At 41.6% G+C, this 19,507-nt stretch overlaps 1 protein-coding gene across 4 annotated transcripts in view; it reads right to left on the reverse strand.

Moving 5' to 3' along the window:
• Positions 1–6,151: 6,151 nt before the first annotated feature.
• EPHX1 (epoxide hydrolase 1) overlaps positions 6,152–19,507 on the reverse strand; it is a 30,377-nt gene continuing 17,021 nt past the window's right edge. For all 4 annotated transcript variants that reach the window (XM_064509946.1, XM_026094647.2, XM_026094646.2 and 1 more), the window contains 7 exons: positions 17,310–17,490; positions 14,965–15,192; positions 13,765–13,894; positions 13,052–13,266; positions 9,922–10,030; positions 8,763–8,888; positions 6,152–7,212 (listed from right to left, as the gene is read on the reverse strand). In XM_064509946.1, coding sequence (XP_064366016.1) covers positions 6,987–7,212; positions 8,763–8,888; positions 9,922–10,030; positions 13,052–13,266; positions 13,765–13,894; positions 14,965–15,192; positions 17,310–17,490 — 1,215 coding nt within the window. In that variant the 3' untranslated portion in view covers positions 6,152–6,986. The remainder of the gene's footprint in view (positions 7,213–8,762; positions 8,889–9,921; positions 10,031–13,051; positions 13,267–13,764; positions 13,895–14,964; positions 15,193–17,309; positions 17,491–19,507) is intronic.

Consider the following 19,507-nt stretch of genomic DNA (forward strand, 5'->3'; position numbering starts at 1 on the left):
TTCCGTCTTGACTGTAAACTCGAGATTATGTTTAGGTCTTGAACTAAAGTTCTGAGAAGTCACAGGAGGGTGGTTTCAAGATCTGATACCTTTGACCTGTCTGTACTAGATCTGTGCATGATATTCCGGTGGGAATGGGTGGGACTGTAGATAGTCCAGAAGGGGAGAGGGAAGTTTTCACATCTGTTTCTAAACTCAGTAGTTAATTAAGTGCTGGTTAATAGTTAATGGCAACCACTATTCTCAAAAGCAATCACTAAAACAGAGTTCCAGAAATCTAAGGTATGATATGTCATAGGGTATTCCTGAAAATAGAGCCAGAATTTGTTGCTGGCTTATACTGTTACTCTTGTATTGACTTGTATCTTGGTTGTTGTGGAACTCCCATTTTTATGTAGCAAGACAAAAGAGAAAAGGTGAAGGTTTGTGAAGAAAGTTAGTGATTGGTTTTAAAAGGTAGCTATTTGTTTTGCCTCTCAAATGTTTCTGAGAGCAGAAAGAATGTAAGATAAATGCATTTTTGCAAACAGTTCCTCTTCCTTCTATATGAAAATCTTTTCCATGCATTTAGAGTTGTTTTAGAAGATTTGGCTTTCCTGCTTGATCAGCTTTATTATAGCCTGCTCTCCTGAAATGTAAAGCACCAACTTGCTTTTCTTCAAGTGAATATGTTCCATGTCAAAACTTACTTTGAATTCTAAAATTATTATTAAAAAAAAAAATGCCTAAGGCAAATCAGCAGTATATTGATTGGTTTTTTTTTTTAATCTGTAGACACAGAGAAATAAAACTAGCAGCTGTCTCCACAGAGGAAAATGGAAAAGGAAGTGATTTAAAGAATTTTTAAGTTGTATGCATAGGATTTTTTTTATGACAGAGTTTTGTTTTAGAGAATGGAGTAGGCTTTTCATATTCTGCTGTATTTTTGATGTCTGTGGTTTCCAAACTACTCCTAAGACAGAAAAAAATCATTCCAGTCTCAAGGGACCAGAAATCAGAATCTGCTTATGTAGTGGGAAGAAAAGGGCAAAAACTGAGAAATAAATCAGTTGTGCACTGATTAGGATTTAGGAGGAGTCATTTAAACAATAGTTTTTGCTGCTTAGCTTGAAAAGGGAAAAGACATGAAGTGATGCGGTTAGGAGAATTAATCATATCTGTGTTCTGCAATGCATTCTGCTGCTCAGCTGGTGTGAGATCTTTTGGCAGGTTACTTAATCCCTCTTTGTCTCAGGTTTCCCTGAAACATTCAGAATGTCTTCCAATCATGGCAAAAGGCTCTACCAGCCACAAAAGATGTGGGGTGATGCGGGGGGGGGGGGGGGAAATCAGTGAGACAGAAATGCAAGGGTGGACTTCTGTTCCCATGAGACTGCACAAGATTGTTCCTAGACCTCAAGAGATACAAATATATTTTCATATAAAACCACCCCAGCAATGCAGGCTTGGTTCCAGAACAGCTTAATAACTGTTGAGGGGAAAAAAAGTTCTCCTTAAACTCCATCCATTTGGAGGAGGTTGAAAGGCTAATAGAGGCACTCCGAGCAGAGATCCTACAAGGCGGGGATGGCTGTAGTCCAAGAGTGAACGGGACTAAGGAGCAGAGCTGCAGCCTGAGCATCTCGCTCAGGAGACTGCACTGAGTGAGGGCTGCTGTCCAGAAAAGGGGAGGAATGTTAGCTGGGCAAAGCTTTTCAGGTCCCTCTGCAAAGGAGGACGTTTCCTTCGCGTATCCAAATACCTAGGTGTGCAACGCGTCCACAGCCCGTTGCGCAGCGGAGAACAAGTAATGTAGCACCAGGAAGCAGATCGTGTTGTGAGGCAAGGGCAGCATGTTTACTCGGCAGCCAGTATCAGCGGGACGGGCCAAAGTCAGTTATGCCTTGGATGCAGAGGAGATGCCAGCGAGGCAGCCAGGGACCGGGAGGAATTTCAGAGCTGTGGGGGTGGTTTCTCTTTGCCTTCTCCACCTGCCTCCAGGGCCCGGCCCTGCGCAAGGCGCCATGGGGGCGATGGGGCAGGAGCAGGACAAAGAGCCTTGTGGATCGGGGCTTTCTGTCCTGCCTCCCCGGCGGGCTGCAGCTGCTGCTGCTGGGAGGGACGGGCAGCCGGGGTGCCCAGGGCCAGCCCCCTCGCTGGGCTTTGCAAGCGGGAGGCCCAGCCCCTCACAGCTGCTGGGGTAGGAGCACGGCAAGGCGAAGCAGTCTGTGCTCCCCTCCTAGCGCGGCTTTCGTGCTCTAGAAACATTCCTGAGGCAGTCTTCAAGTACAGTCGAGTCTTTTGTCCTGGTGTCTTTGACTCAGAAGCTGGGTGGTCATATGTGGTTTTGTCCTCTCATGTTTCCGGGCGCCCCTTCGCTGTGCAGTGCTGCTTCTGCATCGATCATCTGCAGTGGTTTGAACCATTGCTGCAAAGGGGAGTTATCTTTCATTTAAGAAGCTGGAAATTCAGCATCGAAATAGGAAAAATCTCATGTATTGTTCCTCTTGTTCTCAAAATGGCAGACATTCAATTTTGAAACACAGGGAGAGCACGAGCACCCTTCTTAACATCTTAAAATGCAGTCAGGAAGGTATTTTAAAGACTAGAGTTTGGACTACACCTAGCAAGGGGAAAGAGCTGTCACTCAGCGCAGATCGCTTTATAAATACCAGTCTCCAGAAGACAACTGACAATTGTAATGGGGCTAATTCTCTTAGCAGCGTTGGCATAACACCATCAGGGCTGTCTGGCACTGCAAGGATATTTCTTCCATGTAAGAAAACTAATCCTAAGCAAGATGGGCTTAGTGTGAGTTATGTTCTTTAAAGTGCTATTACAGCAAGTAAAACAAGTGGCATCATTTCTCAGTGTTTTAAAATAAGCAAGCCTGAAATCAATACAGATTTATTCTCGTCTCTTCCTACAGTAGCCAGCAGGGCCTTTCCTTTCCAAACTCTTTCAGAAAAACATGTATCTTCATGTAACGCACTTTATGTATCGCACCTGCCGTTGAATAGAAGGCACATCTGATTGTCTGGCTTGAATGGGTAAATCCCTGCCCCAGGCAATCCTTGCTGACTCAGTGGTCGGGAAAAGTGTCCACTATGGATCTAGATCTAGCTAGGATGCTAGACTTAAGCGAGAGTCTACTTTTCACTAAATGAGGGTTTAACTTCTTTTTTTGGCCTAAAAAGTGTTTTCTAGTCATGTTATTTTTAACTCATAATCTAAGTAATGCCTGAGGGCGTGTTTGGTTGGTTTGGTTGGTTTGGTTGGTTTGGTTGGTTTGGTTTGGTTTGCTTTTCTTAGTATACTGAAAGTCTTGTTTAGTTAAATAAAGTCCTGAAAATCCAAGCGTCTAAATGCAGCCTTTGGACACCTCAAGGGTTGTAGTTTGAAAATCAGGAAATCAAATTTGGATGTAGTGGGAGTTAATTTTCCTGGAGTTGTAGGAGAAGATGATTTTACTAGTGATTTTTCCATACCAGAAGCAGATATTCTCCAAAGCACTTCAGCTGGGAGGAGGAGGGGTAATAAGTTTTATTTATTTTCAGTGGCATCTCTGTGGTTTTGAACCTTTTACCCTGACTCTTCCTGGGCTGTAACTGGCTAATTAAAAACGATGGTTAAGGTCAGCTACTTCTGTTCTCAGTGCAGCAGAAAAGCCTGTTTTGGAGCAACTTAAGGAGGAATGGCTTTTAGGACAGTAATTCCTTTGTGCAGGGACTTAGGTCAAGAAATGGCTCTTGAGCAATATCAAATACTTTGAGCACTGAAGCGTCATGAGATTCTGGGTTCTCACGAAAGCCGTAGTTACTACTCCAAAGAACGTCGTTCCCAAGAAACAGCTCAGCCAGCCCAACAGCAGAGCATTTGGCCTTGTTAGTAGAAACTTATGGCCTGAACAGCAGGTACTCAACTGGCTCACCTTGTGTAAGAATGAATATAGCAAAGTGGGGAGTCCTTTCTTACTACTATTGTAACAATGTGGCATACATGGCTACCTGCTAAAAGAGATGTTAAAGCTATTTTTGATTAACTAGCTTTTATTTTTGCACTGTTCACTGGAACAGTATTGTACCAAGTAATTGCCCACTGGCCAATACTGGATTATATCAGAAGTGAGTCTGGATTCACTCAAGGTGATTATCAAATCCCAATCTTAGGCTCATGGGAGACTTCCTCCCTGCAGGAGGAGATGCAGGTACCATCATTAGCCTACAAAACACTTACTTAGTATTAAACCCTATTTTAGTATTAAACCCATTAAACCTTAGTATTAAACCCATTCTTACAGATTGTCACAGGATTTCACTGGTCACTGAATCTTTGTACATAGGTGTAGATAGCAGGTGATAAAAAACAGCTGCTGGTAGCTGTAGGCTTAAGGTTTGAGAAACATGACATCAGAATTCAGAAGAACCTTTGGTATCTGCTATAGCAGATGTTTACTTACCATTTTTCAGCTTCTAAAGCCTATAACTTTTATGTCCAGATTTCTTCAGTGGCTAATCAAGTCTATTTTCATGCTGTATTCAGTGTCTCGGCCACTATTTTTTGCGCTAAGTAAAACTTGGCAGTGTGGACAGCTTGTGTGTAGGAGGCTGAAGTGTGCTTACCTGGTGTGCAGAATGGAGCAAAGACCTGCGCACTTACTGTCTTTATTATCCTTGTCTCAAAGTGCTGAGCACTATGAGGCATGTTTAAAAATAGGAAGTTTCTAAGGGTGGTTGTTCTTTAACCAGCTCTCACTGGTGACTGGGCCTGGACAGGCTGCTGTAATGCAAGAATGCTAAACAGAGTTGTGATGTGTGTCCTTTCCCTGAGGCTGGGCCCTTGCAAGAAGATCTGCTCCAGAAAGGGGACAGAAAATGCTTTGAGGCTTCTACTCGCATCCGAAAATCGGTTTGGCAGGTATCGTATAGCAAACTTCCTTCCCACTTACTTTATCTGTGTTGTGACTGAAGAGTCCCTAGGGAAGTATTCATTTATATTAGTATATGGCAGTGTTCCCTAGCACCACAGCAGATGTCTGCATGTGCATTAAAGATGAGAGAGGATGACCTCCAGCTCTGAAACATAAGGCCACACAGGGGACAGAAGCTAGGCAAAAACAAATGGCCAGCAATCAAGGACTTGTGCAAGAGGGAGCACAGTCGTGCCTGCAAACAGCTGCCACTCTCAGAGGTGACCCAATTTCCCCTGAATAAACAACTTTCTTCATATTGACCCTGAAACAAGTTCAGGGATGGTCTTCTCCAGGAGAAAAAATCTCTTTTAGACCAAGTGAATAATTCTGCATTTTCTTTCTGTCTACTCAGAACAGACTGGCCTGAACCACAAAATATTTTGCAAGCGAGAACACAGAAATTCTGACTGATGAAAGCAGTTAAAAGTAAATGCAGAGTTAGTGCTCACTACTAACCTGGAGGCAGTCACCACTCAGCTGTCTTAAAGAATTCATGTTCAGCTTGAAGGTCTAAGATAACATTGCAGTCAGAGCACGTAGGGAGACCTGAGAGCTTCTGTACTTCGCTAGCATGCTGGCACAGGAACACAGAAGAGGCATGGAAAGGTAGAGAGCTCTCATCTCTACTCGGAAAATTGGTCAGCATTGGTCAATAGTCACTGTGCCCTAATGATTTTCTGTCATGGTGTATCTGGTGGCTTTAAGTGGAGCACCATAATTCAAATGTGCCCAGGAGCAGTGTCAGCTTCCCTTCTGCAAAACAAACTGGTTTGTATTCAGTCTGAAGCCCCGTGGGATGGAGCAGAGCTCTGTGCTGGAGTGATTGCTGTTTAACAGCTTCCCTTTCAATTAATATTGTAAAATAATACTAATCCATGCAAGTGTTATTGATGGATTATGTTTCCCCGTGCTTGCAGGGGTAAGGAAGTATATTAGAAGTGATTGGAGAACAAAATCATACTGAAATCAGTCATCTGGATATAGTTTAAGAGTGTTTGAAGCTCAGCTACACACACTAGGGACTGTTGCTGGCAAAAACATACAGCCCTTCAAATTCAATTTTCTTTGAGCAGTTTGCCTTCAATCTGACCTTTGTAACATGCAAAAGAGAATCGAGTAATTTTTAAACTGACAACTAACTGTTGTCACTAAGTAAAATCTCAGTTGTTCAAAAGTTTAAAAGAAACACACACATACAGGTGTTATTCAAAGTTTTAATGCAGGTTTCTTTTAATTTCAGATTAATTCAGTTTTCTGTCTTTTATAAGAGGTGTTTACAATACCCTACAGAAGCAGTGCAAAGCCATAGTGCCTTGAGCCTTCCCAGGGCTATGATTTTAGCTGTTAAGAGCACAAGTTCAGTGCAGAGGTAGCTCCAGCTATAATCACTCCTACTCCAACTCCTCCTTCTGGCCTGAGCTACAGGAGCCTATGTGTCTCAGCTGGTCGTCTGATGCTCCCGCTGCTCCTCACAAGTTGCAGTGCCAGCAGCCCAGCGCAGGGGAGCTGAGCTTCCTCGCAGCCAGGAAGCTGTGTAACAGCACCGGCTGGAAAAGCGAGGCAGCCAGCTGGCTAGTTTAATAGGCGCTGCAGCTTAATGCTGGTTGTTAATCAATGCACTCATTCAGGTTGTCTTGCTAGGTTGTTCCCCATTGCTTCAGTGGAATCTCGCCCATCCGCCAACTCAGCCTCACTGCTGCAGTGAAGACAAGCCTTTCGTAACAACTAAACGGAGCATGATTAGTCTTAAGGACTATTTTTCAACTTCAAAGCAAGAGCCAGTAGTACTATAGAACAGATTTTAGAAGTCTGTGCTTGGGGGGAAAAAAATAACCAAATGCCCTTCGTGCTCCATTCTTAGCCTAGCTGAACTAGAAAAAAACCAACAGTAAGACTCCAAGGCAGTATCTTATCTAGCTATATTGCATTCTTCTTGCTGTCCTTTCTCACATCTGGTCAAGAATAAGATCTAATTACATAGGTTATAGAAAACTTGCCTTAGCATGTGCTATTCCCCTGCTCTTCCTAAGGGGAGTTACTCTCCTTTCTTTCTCCAAAGTTGCTGTTTCTCTACTTTTCCAACAAATTGCAGAATATCTTTAGCAAGAAGTTCTGGTTCCTCCAAAGCTGCAAAGTGGCCGCCCCGAGGCATGTAGTGGAAGGAGACGATGTTGGTGTATTTCTTCTGGGCCCAAGCCTGGGGTGTGTGCATGATTTCATTAGGGAAGGAGGCAATGCCAGTAGGTACTTGTACTGTGAGCCTGAGAGAGAAGAAAATAGTTTTTATCTTTCAAACACTTAATTCAGCAAGCACTGGAAAGTCCTTTGGAAATGATGTTCTTCAACACTTGGGTACACTGTTTAGGCAATTAAAAGCTGACTTCCAGATCCAAAATTTGTATGCTAGACAACACTGCAGTTCCTTAAAAAAGTAAATAGTTATAGTTTTTGTACATGTTTAAGACAGCTTTGCAAGGGATTCAAGACATGAGAGTTAGAAGAGTTGAGAGTTAGAGTTGAGAAGAGAGCTGTAGGAGGGGATAGGTATCAAATTTCCTCATGCTGCATCCAGGGCTCAAGAGTCATGTATTGAGGGAAAAACACTTAATTTTACAAGGGCTGGTAAGAGAGATTTACAGTGAAGATTACAACTAGAACACGTTAAGCCTGTCAGAACAACTGGAGGGTGGGGTAGGGGAAGAATTATCTTGAGCTGCTGCAAGGAGAAGAGGAAGAGAGGAAAAAAAGCAATTAAAAAGTAAATCCAGACTGCCCAGAGAAAACTTTTTGAAATGTGAGACTTCACCCTGTAAAGTAGTACCCACGGACAAAAGCTCTTGCTTGCAGCTGGCATGAGTGCACTCCACTGAACATTGGCAGGTGGAAAGAAGCAACTGGATCTGAGGAGAAAGTATTTTATAAAACAGAGCTATCTATCTGTGCTCATTATAAACAGAACAACAAAAGGTCTAAATATCCCATACGCATAAGCTGTGATGTCAGACGTGGGAGACTTTAAAAGACATACAAGTTGTTGGGTACACAGACCTGAAAGTCTGAAAACTGGCTACCCAATTTCACATTGGTCTTTGAGACTCTAGGTGTGCAGAAGCTCATATATCTCATTTCATGTAGGCAGAATTGGAGGGGGATACTGCCTACAGTGTGGCCACAACAGCTTTAAGAACGGAGTCAGCTCCTTGGGAGCACCATTTCACAGCTAAATAAATACCAGCAGTGAGCTGTGGCTGCAAATACCTCAGGGCAGGTTTAAGCCTTTGCTAATACTCCAGCTGACATAAGTATACACAACCAAGCTGCTGCCATAAGTGTTCCTGCATAGCAGGAACATCAGTTGGACTTTCAGATGATGCAGAGTTTGTCAGTGTACTGAAGTTCCAAAAAGTAGGACTTAAATCCTTCACAGAAAAAGGCAATCTGTTTCCAGAAAAGTAACTGACCTACATAAAACTAAACTTGGAATACATGGATCAGTCACAGCCTAACTTAATACCTGAAATAAAATCCTGGACTACTTGCACATGCTCTTCCTTACTTGGATAAACCATGAGTGGGAAGTCCTTAAGCAGTCTTGTTCTGATCAGTGCTCCTTACTGACGTTTCGCGATTCTTACCAAGTTCCAACATGTTTTCCAAGAGCAACACTGCACATCACCTAAGAGTCCTGTCCTGCGAAGGAACATCGTGACGCAGCACTGCTTTTGCTCAGCATTCAGAAACTTGCAGAAAGGCCTGTCAGCCACCATAAGATTAAGTTCAAGGCAAAATATTTAAAGAAGAAACTACTTACATTTCGTGTTTCTGTGTGCCCATTCCCTTCTGCAAATTTTCTTTGTAGAAACGCATTGAGGAGACTATACAGCCTGACACCCAGTAGATCATGATATTGGTGAGAAGATCATCCAGGGTAAACTTCCTGAAAAGGTCAGCCCAGAGATTGCTCAGTTGAGGCTAAATACCATTTTACTGTTTTATATTACTTTGGCAAGGACTTGACCTTGCTTTGGTTGTACAAAGAAATTCTTACAGCAAAATTAGTTGAATAGATAACTCACTGATAAGGAAAACAGTTGAGAGATGGACTGTATTACTTCCACCTCTTTCCCCTTTCTTCTAAGCATGTCAATGGCCAAATAAGCACATTAGACTTTCAGACACAAACTAGAAAGCGACGTTTGAACTTCCACATGGAAGGCAGACCCCAACAAGCGCCTTCTGCTCCAGCATAGCTGTCTGTACTGTCCCCAGACTGGGTGGACAGGAGCAGAAGAGCACATGGAACAGCTTGTGGCATTTATTATTCATAATCCCCAATGCTACCCTAAGCTTTCCATAGAGACATCACAGGAACTTCACCAACACATTCCATAAATAGTGCGTGTTTCATACCAAAGTATTAGCTGTATGCAGTGGAAACGTGCTATTCAAATCAATTTTCATTGGACCTTTTCTTAATGTGACTCTGCTAATGAAGTCACTCTTAGTTTGAGGCAGAAATCTGAGACTCAGGTGTCCCCTTTGAAAACTGCTGAGGTACCTGACAGAAGTTGGACAAAGTTTAGGTAGGTGAAGTAATACTGATTAATTTAAAGCAAGTACATAAAGAATTAAGTATCAGTATTAAAATGAATCATGAATTCCATTTTCCAGCTTCTTAATGTAGACCAAATCCTCATTGTTCTGTCCAAATGAGAGTCTTCCACCTAAGTCAGGTTTTTTTAATCCCCAGAAATTACAGGGCATATCTCTCTTCTAGGAGATCAAGGTGGGAATGGAGTAGGTCAGCCTTCAAAGCCGATTTGCTTCTCTGCGTTTTGCAGTACAGCAGTGTATTGTTTATGGTCACTACAGGCTCCTTGCAAAATGCGAATAGTCAAAACAGACATTTATTTAGCTATGACTTAGGGCTTAATCACATCATCCAAAATGGCAGAAGAGGAAGTCCTTACCTCTCTACTCCTCCATCCTCTAAATTACGGAATTCCAGATCAGTCCACGTAGAAAACTTCTCCAGGATGTATGCAGCCAGTCCTACAGGAGAGTCATTCAAACCACAGCCTGAAAAAGAGGAAGAAAATTTAACTAAAATTGGAATATCCTGCTGTTGACCTCAGACTGTTTTAGAAGCTGCCCATTTTAATACAGGGTAGATAACTTTTTATAAAGCTGTTCCAGCAGTTGTGTTAAAAGAAAAAAAAAAAAGCATTAGAACAAGTCAGAGCCATTTATTGTTGAATCATAAACTGATAGTATCTGCAAATCAAGAGGTTCCATATTAAAAAAACATGCAGTGTGAGCTAAAGTGATGTAACAGTATTGGATTTCTACTGGCTTTTTTTTTTTTTTTTTTGGTGAGCTAATAAGATTAAGCTTGGTGTGCCAAGTAAGATTTGCTTCCATTAATGTGGAAGTTGTCATGTATTAACAGCATTACAGGGCCAAACTCCACATGCCTACATATGTAAAAAGAGACCAGGAAAATTTGCTTCATTATCTAATGGAAAAACCTTTTTAGGGATTATTGGAAAGTCATTAAGGAAGAGCAAGGCTTTATTAAAAGCTCCTTCTTGTGCATTAGAAATAGCCAACTGCCTTAATCTGGAACAAAGCTTAATATACCTTTTATAGTTTGTTTTGTTTGGACAGAAGAATCACACCTGCTCTTGGAACTTTGCTAATACAGCCTAATGCTGTCAAATACAGGGGCCATAAGCTGTCCCAGCTGCTCAGTTCTGGCTTAGAAAAAGCTCTTGCTGAAGAACAGCATATATTTGAAGTCCCATCCATGCAACCCCAGCCCTCCCTCTATGGTGCCTACCAGTATAGCTAGCACAATTTCATCAATAATTACAAGTTAAACATGGTAATTGAGTTCCAGTTATCAAATAATTAACATTTATAACTGAAATACCAAATGTTACAAAAAGTTATATTTAGCACACCTTCCAGATCTGCAGAACTAGACAAGCAATAACCAGTTCTCATATACTTAACTGTGAAGGAAATGAGGAAGAGTGCATCAGTTTACATATAGGAAAAAATGACACTGATCCTAACAGCACTTCTAACACAGGCAAATTCTAAGGCTTTTCAATCAACTGAAAATGAACCCACACTTCATGCAAGTTTCCCACAGAACAAGTATGAAATCAGATCCGCAGAAGCCAATTTGATCAAAAGCCAGCTCTGAAGCAATCAAGAGCATACTATCAGCCAAAAGCCAGAGACAACTTCTGCACTTTGGATACTTCTTTAACCGATTGCCTGTGACTCCCCTGTCATATCGCTTTTTTTGCAAGGTGGCCCTTTCCCAGCAGGAGCTTCAGGAAGGTGCTGGCAGCCTCCCTGGCCCTGCCTCTCCCACCTACGGTATGTTCCCTTCTGCAGAGTGTCTTTTTCCCGCAGAAACCTCACTTCTGCCATGCTCCTCTCTTCTTCATCCTCAAAATTGCAGGACTGCTCCTGCTTCAGCTCCCAAAACATGAACTTACTGCTGGTTCACAGTCTGTGTAGTCTGCTCTGACAAACCACAGATGACTGGTAGGGACAAGAATCAGCCAGAAAGCCACAGCAAAAGGAGCAGAACTGGGTCTAGCCATCTGTCACCCACAGCTTCCCCATCTTTTCTTGAAGCATAGAAGGAATTAAGAGACTAGAAATTTTCAGAGACTACAACTCAAAGCAAGCCAAATTACTTAAAATCCATTTAGTTATCATTTTGCTTACACATTTTAAGAATATACCCATTTCTGTACTAAGAAAATAGTTTCTTTAGCTGTGTTCTTAATTAATCCATAGTGAGTAAATTGTTGCTGCACTAAACTAAGATATATTCAGTATTCTTGAATCAGTTGTCGAGCAATGAGAGAGAACTAAATTTGATTTACTTTTCAGGTATCATTTATCCTATAAACAATCTAGCTTGTATGCTGAGACAGCTAAAGGCTTCTTGTAGTTTACATCATTTAAATGTGATGCATTCTCTGTGAAGAAATTATACTTTGTTCTCAGCGTAGCTGCATTTGAAATGGAATTGCAGTCCCTGGTGAAGTGGTAAAGTATTAACTAAACTATTTTATTTATGAAAACTGAAAATTAGGTCAGCAGCATTTAGAGAATGTCAGGCACACAACCATTAACAAAATTTCGATGTGCGGATTTACCATTTCTGCATGCAAGAAATTGTTACAAGGCAACCCTGAGAAGCTCAGAAAGAATGTTTGAAGTAGGTAGATTTGGATAATTTCTATCTTAGATAGAATTTGCTTAGCATGAGTAGCCGCACACTTGCTTAGCATAAGTAGCTAAATTTGCTGAAGCCTTAGGCCGCGCTCCTAGTTCGTTAAGAAAAGGCCTCAGAGCTGGTGCAGGCTGGAAAGATAAGGGAGTTACAAGCAGTCTGCATTCCTGTGCCCCACTCTCCAGAAGGGAGGATGCCAAGGCTGAGAAATAAGGCCTGTTTGGGTGCCAGGACCTTGGGAAGCAAAGCCTCCTCTCACTGTTGAAACAGTGTTAATTAAGGGGTCTGGATTATGTCCTCTTCCTCAGGACCTTGGGAGATAACGTCTACTGACCTAGCTGGGGCAGTGTTAATTGATCAGGACCTTGAGAAGCAGGGGTGGGACCCAGGGAATGAAGAAATCACTAACCAATCAGTGTACAAGGGAAAGTCGCAAATCTGGCAATTTGTTTGTATAAATGCTACCTGAAAAGTTGGGGGGGTGTGCTCGATTTGTGGGAGACCACCGAGCACCCAGGCTTGCGCAACTCTGAAATAAATAAATAAATGTCTCTCCTGAGTGTGTAATTATTGGCTCATTGCACACCGGGCAACGAATCCGCTTTTCGGACAACAAAATGAGTTAAATACTATACACAGATATGTATTCTTTTCTGATTTGCACATAGAAGAGGAGTATACCTTTAACAATCTCAAACCTTCCCATTTTAGTTGGAAAAACAAAGATTTTCTGTACATTTTAAGCAGTACTTTGTTTCTAGAAAAGAAAAGTACAGTTAAAATTAACAGACTAAGTATTCTGAGCTTTGAAGGGGTTTTTTGTGTGTGTTTGTTTTTACCAACAGTATCAGGCTTTGTAGCCTGTATGTGAGAATAGCCAGACTCCATCAAGATCTTGTAGAGTCCTTTTTCCAAGAAGGGAAACATCCGCTTAACATCTTCATCCTGGAATCTGAAGAGCCATGGAAGATAGCGTCCCAGCAGAATGGAGAGTGCATGAGCGAATCCCAATTTTGTAACTAAGGCAAAATTTAAGTGAAGGCCTTTCATATGGCTAAAAACAAAAACAGAAAAACCCCACACAAATTAACAAAAATAAAATCTGACTTAAAAGTTGTTAAATTTAAAATGTTGTTAACAAAATGGACATATTTGAATTCTGATCCAGTAATTAGATCATTGCTCATCGCCTTAGCTGTACTTTGTAGTATGGCTTTTCATGTGGAAACAAGTCAAAGGGGCAACTGTCAGTAATCAGCATGTCACTAGGCCATAGATCCTCCTTTTGCTACAAATACTTGTCTCACCCCAGACCTGATCTGGGGCCATCACGAAAACTACTACGCAACTGGTTGTCCTTCTGGAAGAAACACAGGAAGAGTATACAGTTCTGGATCACCGCTTAACACCAAGCACTGAAGACAGAAACTGCATAGTGCTCATATGAGGACTTGGCTAGGAACTCTCAAGTGCATGAGCAATACTTTACTATTTAAAGAATAAAACAGCTTTGCATGCCAATCATCTAGCACTGTACCAAAGAGGTACTCACTTGGGAGCAATCTGGGCCAGATTGGTGCAGATGAGCCAGCCGCAGTCACCACCTTGTGCATAGAACTCACTGAATCCCAGTCTGAGCATCAGTTCATAAAAGACAGAAGCAGCACTTACAGAATCAAAATCTGGTTAAAAAAAAAATAAAATAAAATACTGCATTAACTCCTGCTATGCATGTGCAGCATTTATTCTCCCAGTAAAGGCAATAGCCAAGTTCCTAAGAAGCTACAAGTCCATTCTGCTTGCCTCGCTCTTCCTAGTGGCAGGCTATTGAGGCCCTTGTCACACCAAGGTCTAGAGAGTGAGCAGAAACCAGGAGGAGAAAGTCCAGCGCTCATTACAAACCACTGTTCTCCTATCCTCAATGGTTCTCCATGCGCTTGCCCCACTGAGGGGTTGCTGGTCTCCCTGTTAATCACAGTGGTATTCCAGCTGAGCGTGACCAGTGGCTCTGAGCATTGCCCTGGGAATGTGTTCCCAATTTGTCTACCATGAGCACACAGTTTCAGCTTAATGATGGCTGCAAACCTGAAGCATCCACTAGTAACATGATCTTCCACCAAATGCTGACCACTTCCAGAATACACACAAATAGCACTGTCACATCATAACTGCGGAAGTAGGGAAAAGCAAAGCCAGCCTCCTCCCTCCCCACGAATCCTTCACCTACACACACACCGTTAGACACTAAGCTCAGCATCATCTTAAATACTACCGAGCTCAGATTTCCTGCAGCTTCTGTTTGGCTACTCGAGAGCACGGGCAGAGCAAGCAGGTACCTGGCTGCAATCTGCCAGGTAGATACCTGAATTGATTTGCTTCAACTGTTGCTTCTCACCTCCCTATATAATGCTGTTGAATGTAGATTCAAAACAACCAGAAGAAACAGTAACAATTTAAGTTTACACTGATCACCAGCATACCATTCAGAGAGTCATGAACTGCAATTCACAGTTGTCACTTAATAACTTTTTATAGTCCTTTGTAAATTATCTATACCTTGCTCCTGAAACTAATTAATGGTGTCATCTGAAGTCACACTCTTATCTCCCTCTTTCCACATGACACGCAGGCTCTTCATTTCTACACTGGGCAAACAAGAGGAACCAGGAGGGATTGCTCTGCTAGCAGGGGCTGTTCTATCACTACGAGACCAAGGGCTGTACGAAGTTCAACTTCTTCCCACACATCATACCTTTTTTGTGGGGTGCTTCTGAGAAGCCAAAGCCAGGGATAGATGGGCAAATGACTTCAAAAATGTGTTCATCACTGAAGCCATGGCTAGCAGGGTCCGTCAGGAAAGGGATAATTTTGTAAAACTCATAAAATGAGCCAGGCCAACCATGAACCATTAATAACGGCTTTGCAGACTGGCCTTCAGGCAAGCGAGGAGGCTTTACATGAACAAAATGGATATCAATACCTGTAAAAAATAAAATAATTAATTAACACGCCCAAATTTACCATGACACTGAAACTAATCATAGAACAGACAGATTCTGAAGTCTTTGCTGACTATGCAAGCACACTACGCTTCTGTGGATCCAGTTATCCAAGGAACTTAAAGTACTTTATAATGGGCAATTAAGCATCACAGCAGCCAAATGAGGTAGGCATATTTCTGTTTTAAAATAAATTGGCAAATTAAGGCCTAGAAGTGAAGCAATCTACTAATGGTAACACAGTGACTCACACAGCCTCAAAGGCAGAAGAGACAATTACATCATTTAGTCCAAGTGGCTGAATATCACATGCCCTTAAATTTCACCCAAATATTCCTACGTAGAGCCAGATCGGCTTCAGCCAACCACAAGTTTTCTTCCTGAAAGACATACAGTTACGACTTGAAGGCATCGAGAGACTCCATCACAGCCAGCAGCCATTTGTTTCGGGGAAGTTAATCACTTTCCTTGTTTTGTGCATGCCTTATTTTACATTTGAACATGTCTGGCTTCTGTCTCCACCAGTGATCCTAATCTGGCAGCAAAGGGAATTTAAAAAGCCTTCAGTAAGCATTCCCTCTCTGTGGAGGCCTCCTGTAATCAAGTCATACATCTTAATTTTTGATAAGCTAATCACATTGAATCAAGAATTTGAAAAAAATGCCTTGCTAAAAGAGATTTAAGCAGCTTGATTTTATGGTTCTTTTCTTTTTGTCCAGAAAGTTCAGTACCTCTTTGAGTAAACCAAAATGAGAAACCATAGTCTCATCACTGTTAAGTAAAAAGGTAAAAATTGCAGTTGTATTTCCTGTGTGATCTGTATGAGATATAAACAGACATGCCACAGCATCACACTAGGAGTTCCTGGCGAACTGCTTATTCTCAAATCTGTTCAAGGCTTTGCTTTCCAGGATACAACAATTCACTCTATCAGTAGAGCCTGCATGCCTCACTTCTTGATGTCTATAAACATTTTTTACTTGCATCAGCCCCAGCTCACCAACAATCCCAGCCTCTCTCACTGACTGAGATTTCCCCATCCTTATTTACAATTCTGTGAATTTCTGTATTCTCTGAAAAATTTTCAGTGATGACAGAAGTTAAGAATCTGATCTTTCACATTTGATTTTGTCTTATCATGGCCTCCTGCACATCTCTGTAATCATTCTTAGTGTAAAAACTCTCTTCATATTGCTGTCTACATGGCATTGTCTTTAGTCTCTCTTCCCTTTCTTCTGTCTCAGGCAATAAACTTTTTTTTCCCCCCTTCCTTTTTTAAGGGAGGACTCTGCGTTTTATCTCATGTGGCACTAACTGTGTTACTTACATTTAAATAAAGCCCTTATGTCTACCTGCTATATAACAATCATTTATTGTCACAAATCTGTTTTATATATTACAGTCCGCTGTTCCATGTCAAATAATGTACATGCATGGGTTCAAGTAAAAATAAAATAGGATAGATTCAAGCTTGAATTTTGCCATCGAATCAGATATCTGCTTTGCTCCAAATCCACAACAATACCCACAAGTGATCCAAGCACAGCCCTAATTCAAGCATTTCAAATACTTGGTTTGACCAAGCACCAACACTGGCAGATCTTAGTTGAATGACCCCTTTCAGAAGGTCTCTCGGCAGCACATCAATCATCTCCAGGGAAAGGCATTCTGTTTCTAGGCCTACAAGGGCTTGAAATGGCGCAGCAGAGCTCATCAACCCTGCAGAGGGGCAGCCAGCTTGCCCCAGCTGACACGGCTGCCAGACAGGCAGCGTCACCGTGACAGCAGCAGCTGGCAAACTACATGGAGCAACCGGAAGAGAGGAAGTATCTGTAGGTATTTTTGCACGACAGCATGGGGAACACGTATACATCTTAAGATCCAGTTCTGCTTTCAAATGCCTGTGTTTGGCTCCTGTTAATGCCAACTGAGGACCCATCCATGCACAAGGGGATTCCACGTGTCCTTCCTTTTCATAAATATTTCAGATATGACAAGGGAGTTTCTCACCACTGCTGCTGCATGCATACCACAGAGACCTCTTGCAGACAAGATTATGCATTACTGTTTGCTTATGTTTAAGGGAAAAGCCACACACCTTGAATCTTCGTTTTGAATTGTGGGTATTTATTGAGAACTTCGACTTGTTTCTTCCAATTGAATTGATTTTTCCAGTAGGAGATAACCTTCCTGAGATAAACCGAGTTAGTCCCATAATGGAAGTAACTGTTCTCCAGTGGCTCAGTGAATCGAGCCTGGTCAAGTCTCCTAAACAAATCCTAAAGGGAAAAACAAAGAAGAAAAGAGATATTGCAAGCATTTGTGTCTGCCAGCTTGGGCTTTATTTACTGTGCATGCTTTCTAGTTATTCCCAAGTGAAACAACAACTGCAATTAAAAAAAAAAATCTCTCCAAAGACATTGTACATTTTGCTGATGCGCCATCACCCATTCCAGTTTGTGTTTTCCTCTAGATGCCCTCCTTCCTCTTCCACTCACAGCTGTCCTCAAAACTCTCACTGTCTTTGTTCAGGAGCACTGATCTGTTTGCAAGGCTGATAACCACAGAGATAATATCCCATTCTAACAGAACTCCAAAACAACAGGCAGCTATGAAGAAGCTTGTTTATGATACATGTCTCCATATCACATTGTTACTCTTCTCTTGCCAGCTAAATAGAGGATATGGCACCCTGCAGAACAATTATCAAAAGTGCTAAAGTGGCTTCAAAGCATAAGTTGCTTTACCTTTCCACGGTACTTTGTACCCCAGGCTACCTGAGAGCCCAGTCTCACCATCAATGCATGAACCTGGCTCAGACCTTTTGTTCTCCTTCCCAAACCAACAGGCTTAGTGTCTTCACTGGTAAACACACCAACAGATTTCACATAGCCAAAGTTGGTGAAATCAGACTGGGAATAACAGTTTCCAACTCTAGAATAGCTATTAAAGTGACCGTGGTACTGCACTTCAACAGTTTATGGTTGATGCTGAAGATACTGCAAATTCAGTCCAAAATTGCTCAGCAGGGAAGGACAGCCAAGAGCCCCTTCCGACTGCAAACAGAATCACAGAATAGTTGGGGACTTCTGGAGATCCACTCGCCCCCGCTCAGACCTCTGTGGGGTCTAAACCTGAGCAGCATTTTCTAATATAGCCATAAGCACAACTCCTACTCTGACTAAGATGAGTTACGTGTATACACTGGCTCGTGCCTCACACTTTACAGATGGTCTCAGTCTAGGTAAGATGTTAGTATGTGAGCTAACCTTTAGTGGCATTTAACACAAGAAAGGTATGCTATCTTTAACACTTGCTTATGTGGTCAAACTAGTGTGTACAGAAAGCCTGGGTTTTAAATAAAGCTTTTAACATGTCATTACATACATGCTGTTTTGTCCATGCTCAGCATCTTTAAAACCCAAAAAAGAGTTTTATCTGATATATGCTAGCATAACTTTAATCCCTAGTTTATGTAAGAATTTATTTAGAAACAAAACTACTGATGGATTATGATTCAGTAGCATTACAATATAGTACTGTGCATTTCAAAAAATCTGTAGGTTAGTATCTAGCTTTGTGTCTGCAGTGTAAGGGGAAATCATATTTATTACAGATCAATGTCCATTTATATCACTAAGGAGGACAATGAAGCGTTAAAAAGAAAAAAAAAAAAAAAAAAAACAGGCCTTACAGAGAAAGTAATCTCTTAGAAATGAATAACACAGGCAATCCCATGAGTACTGTTTAAATCATTACTCCATACAGATCTAGGAAACTGCACAACTCCTGAATTAAACATGCACAATCAACAGCTTTGTTATCCAACAAATTCTGCAACATATATATTTTTACAGTATTTAGTACCATGGTATTAGTGTTGACCAGAATATATAATCAATTAGAGAAGAATTACCATTCAAGCATTTAAGAGCTGCAACATTCTTTAGCTGCAAACAAAAGAGACTCAAGAAAACACAATATTCCTAACTGCCTTTGAAAGAAATAAAATAAAGACATTATTCTTATTCTGGTCTATACAACCAGTCTGAGCAAGGAGCACAAACAGGAGTGCAGAGCTGAACAGTCTGGAATACAGTTTTCCTGTCTATTAAGCTTTACAGAGCAGGTTTATTTACTAGCAGTCCTGTGACAGACAACTGAGAACAAAGATATATAGCACGACATGAACTCTACCTATCTACACCTATCTTCTGAACTAATGAAAAATCCCTTCCCGCAAGTCCTGCAAATTGGTCATCCCTCCTTTTTACAAATGTAGTTATTGGTTCAGTT

Source organism: Dromaius novaehollandiae, chromosome 3, assembly GCF_036370855.1.
Source record: "Dromaius novaehollandiae isolate bDroNov1 chromosome 3, bDroNov1.hap1, whole genome shotgun sequence".
Classification (NCBI taxonomy): domain Eukaryota; kingdom Metazoa; phylum Chordata; class Aves; order Casuariiformes; family Dromaiidae; genus Dromaius; species Dromaius novaehollandiae.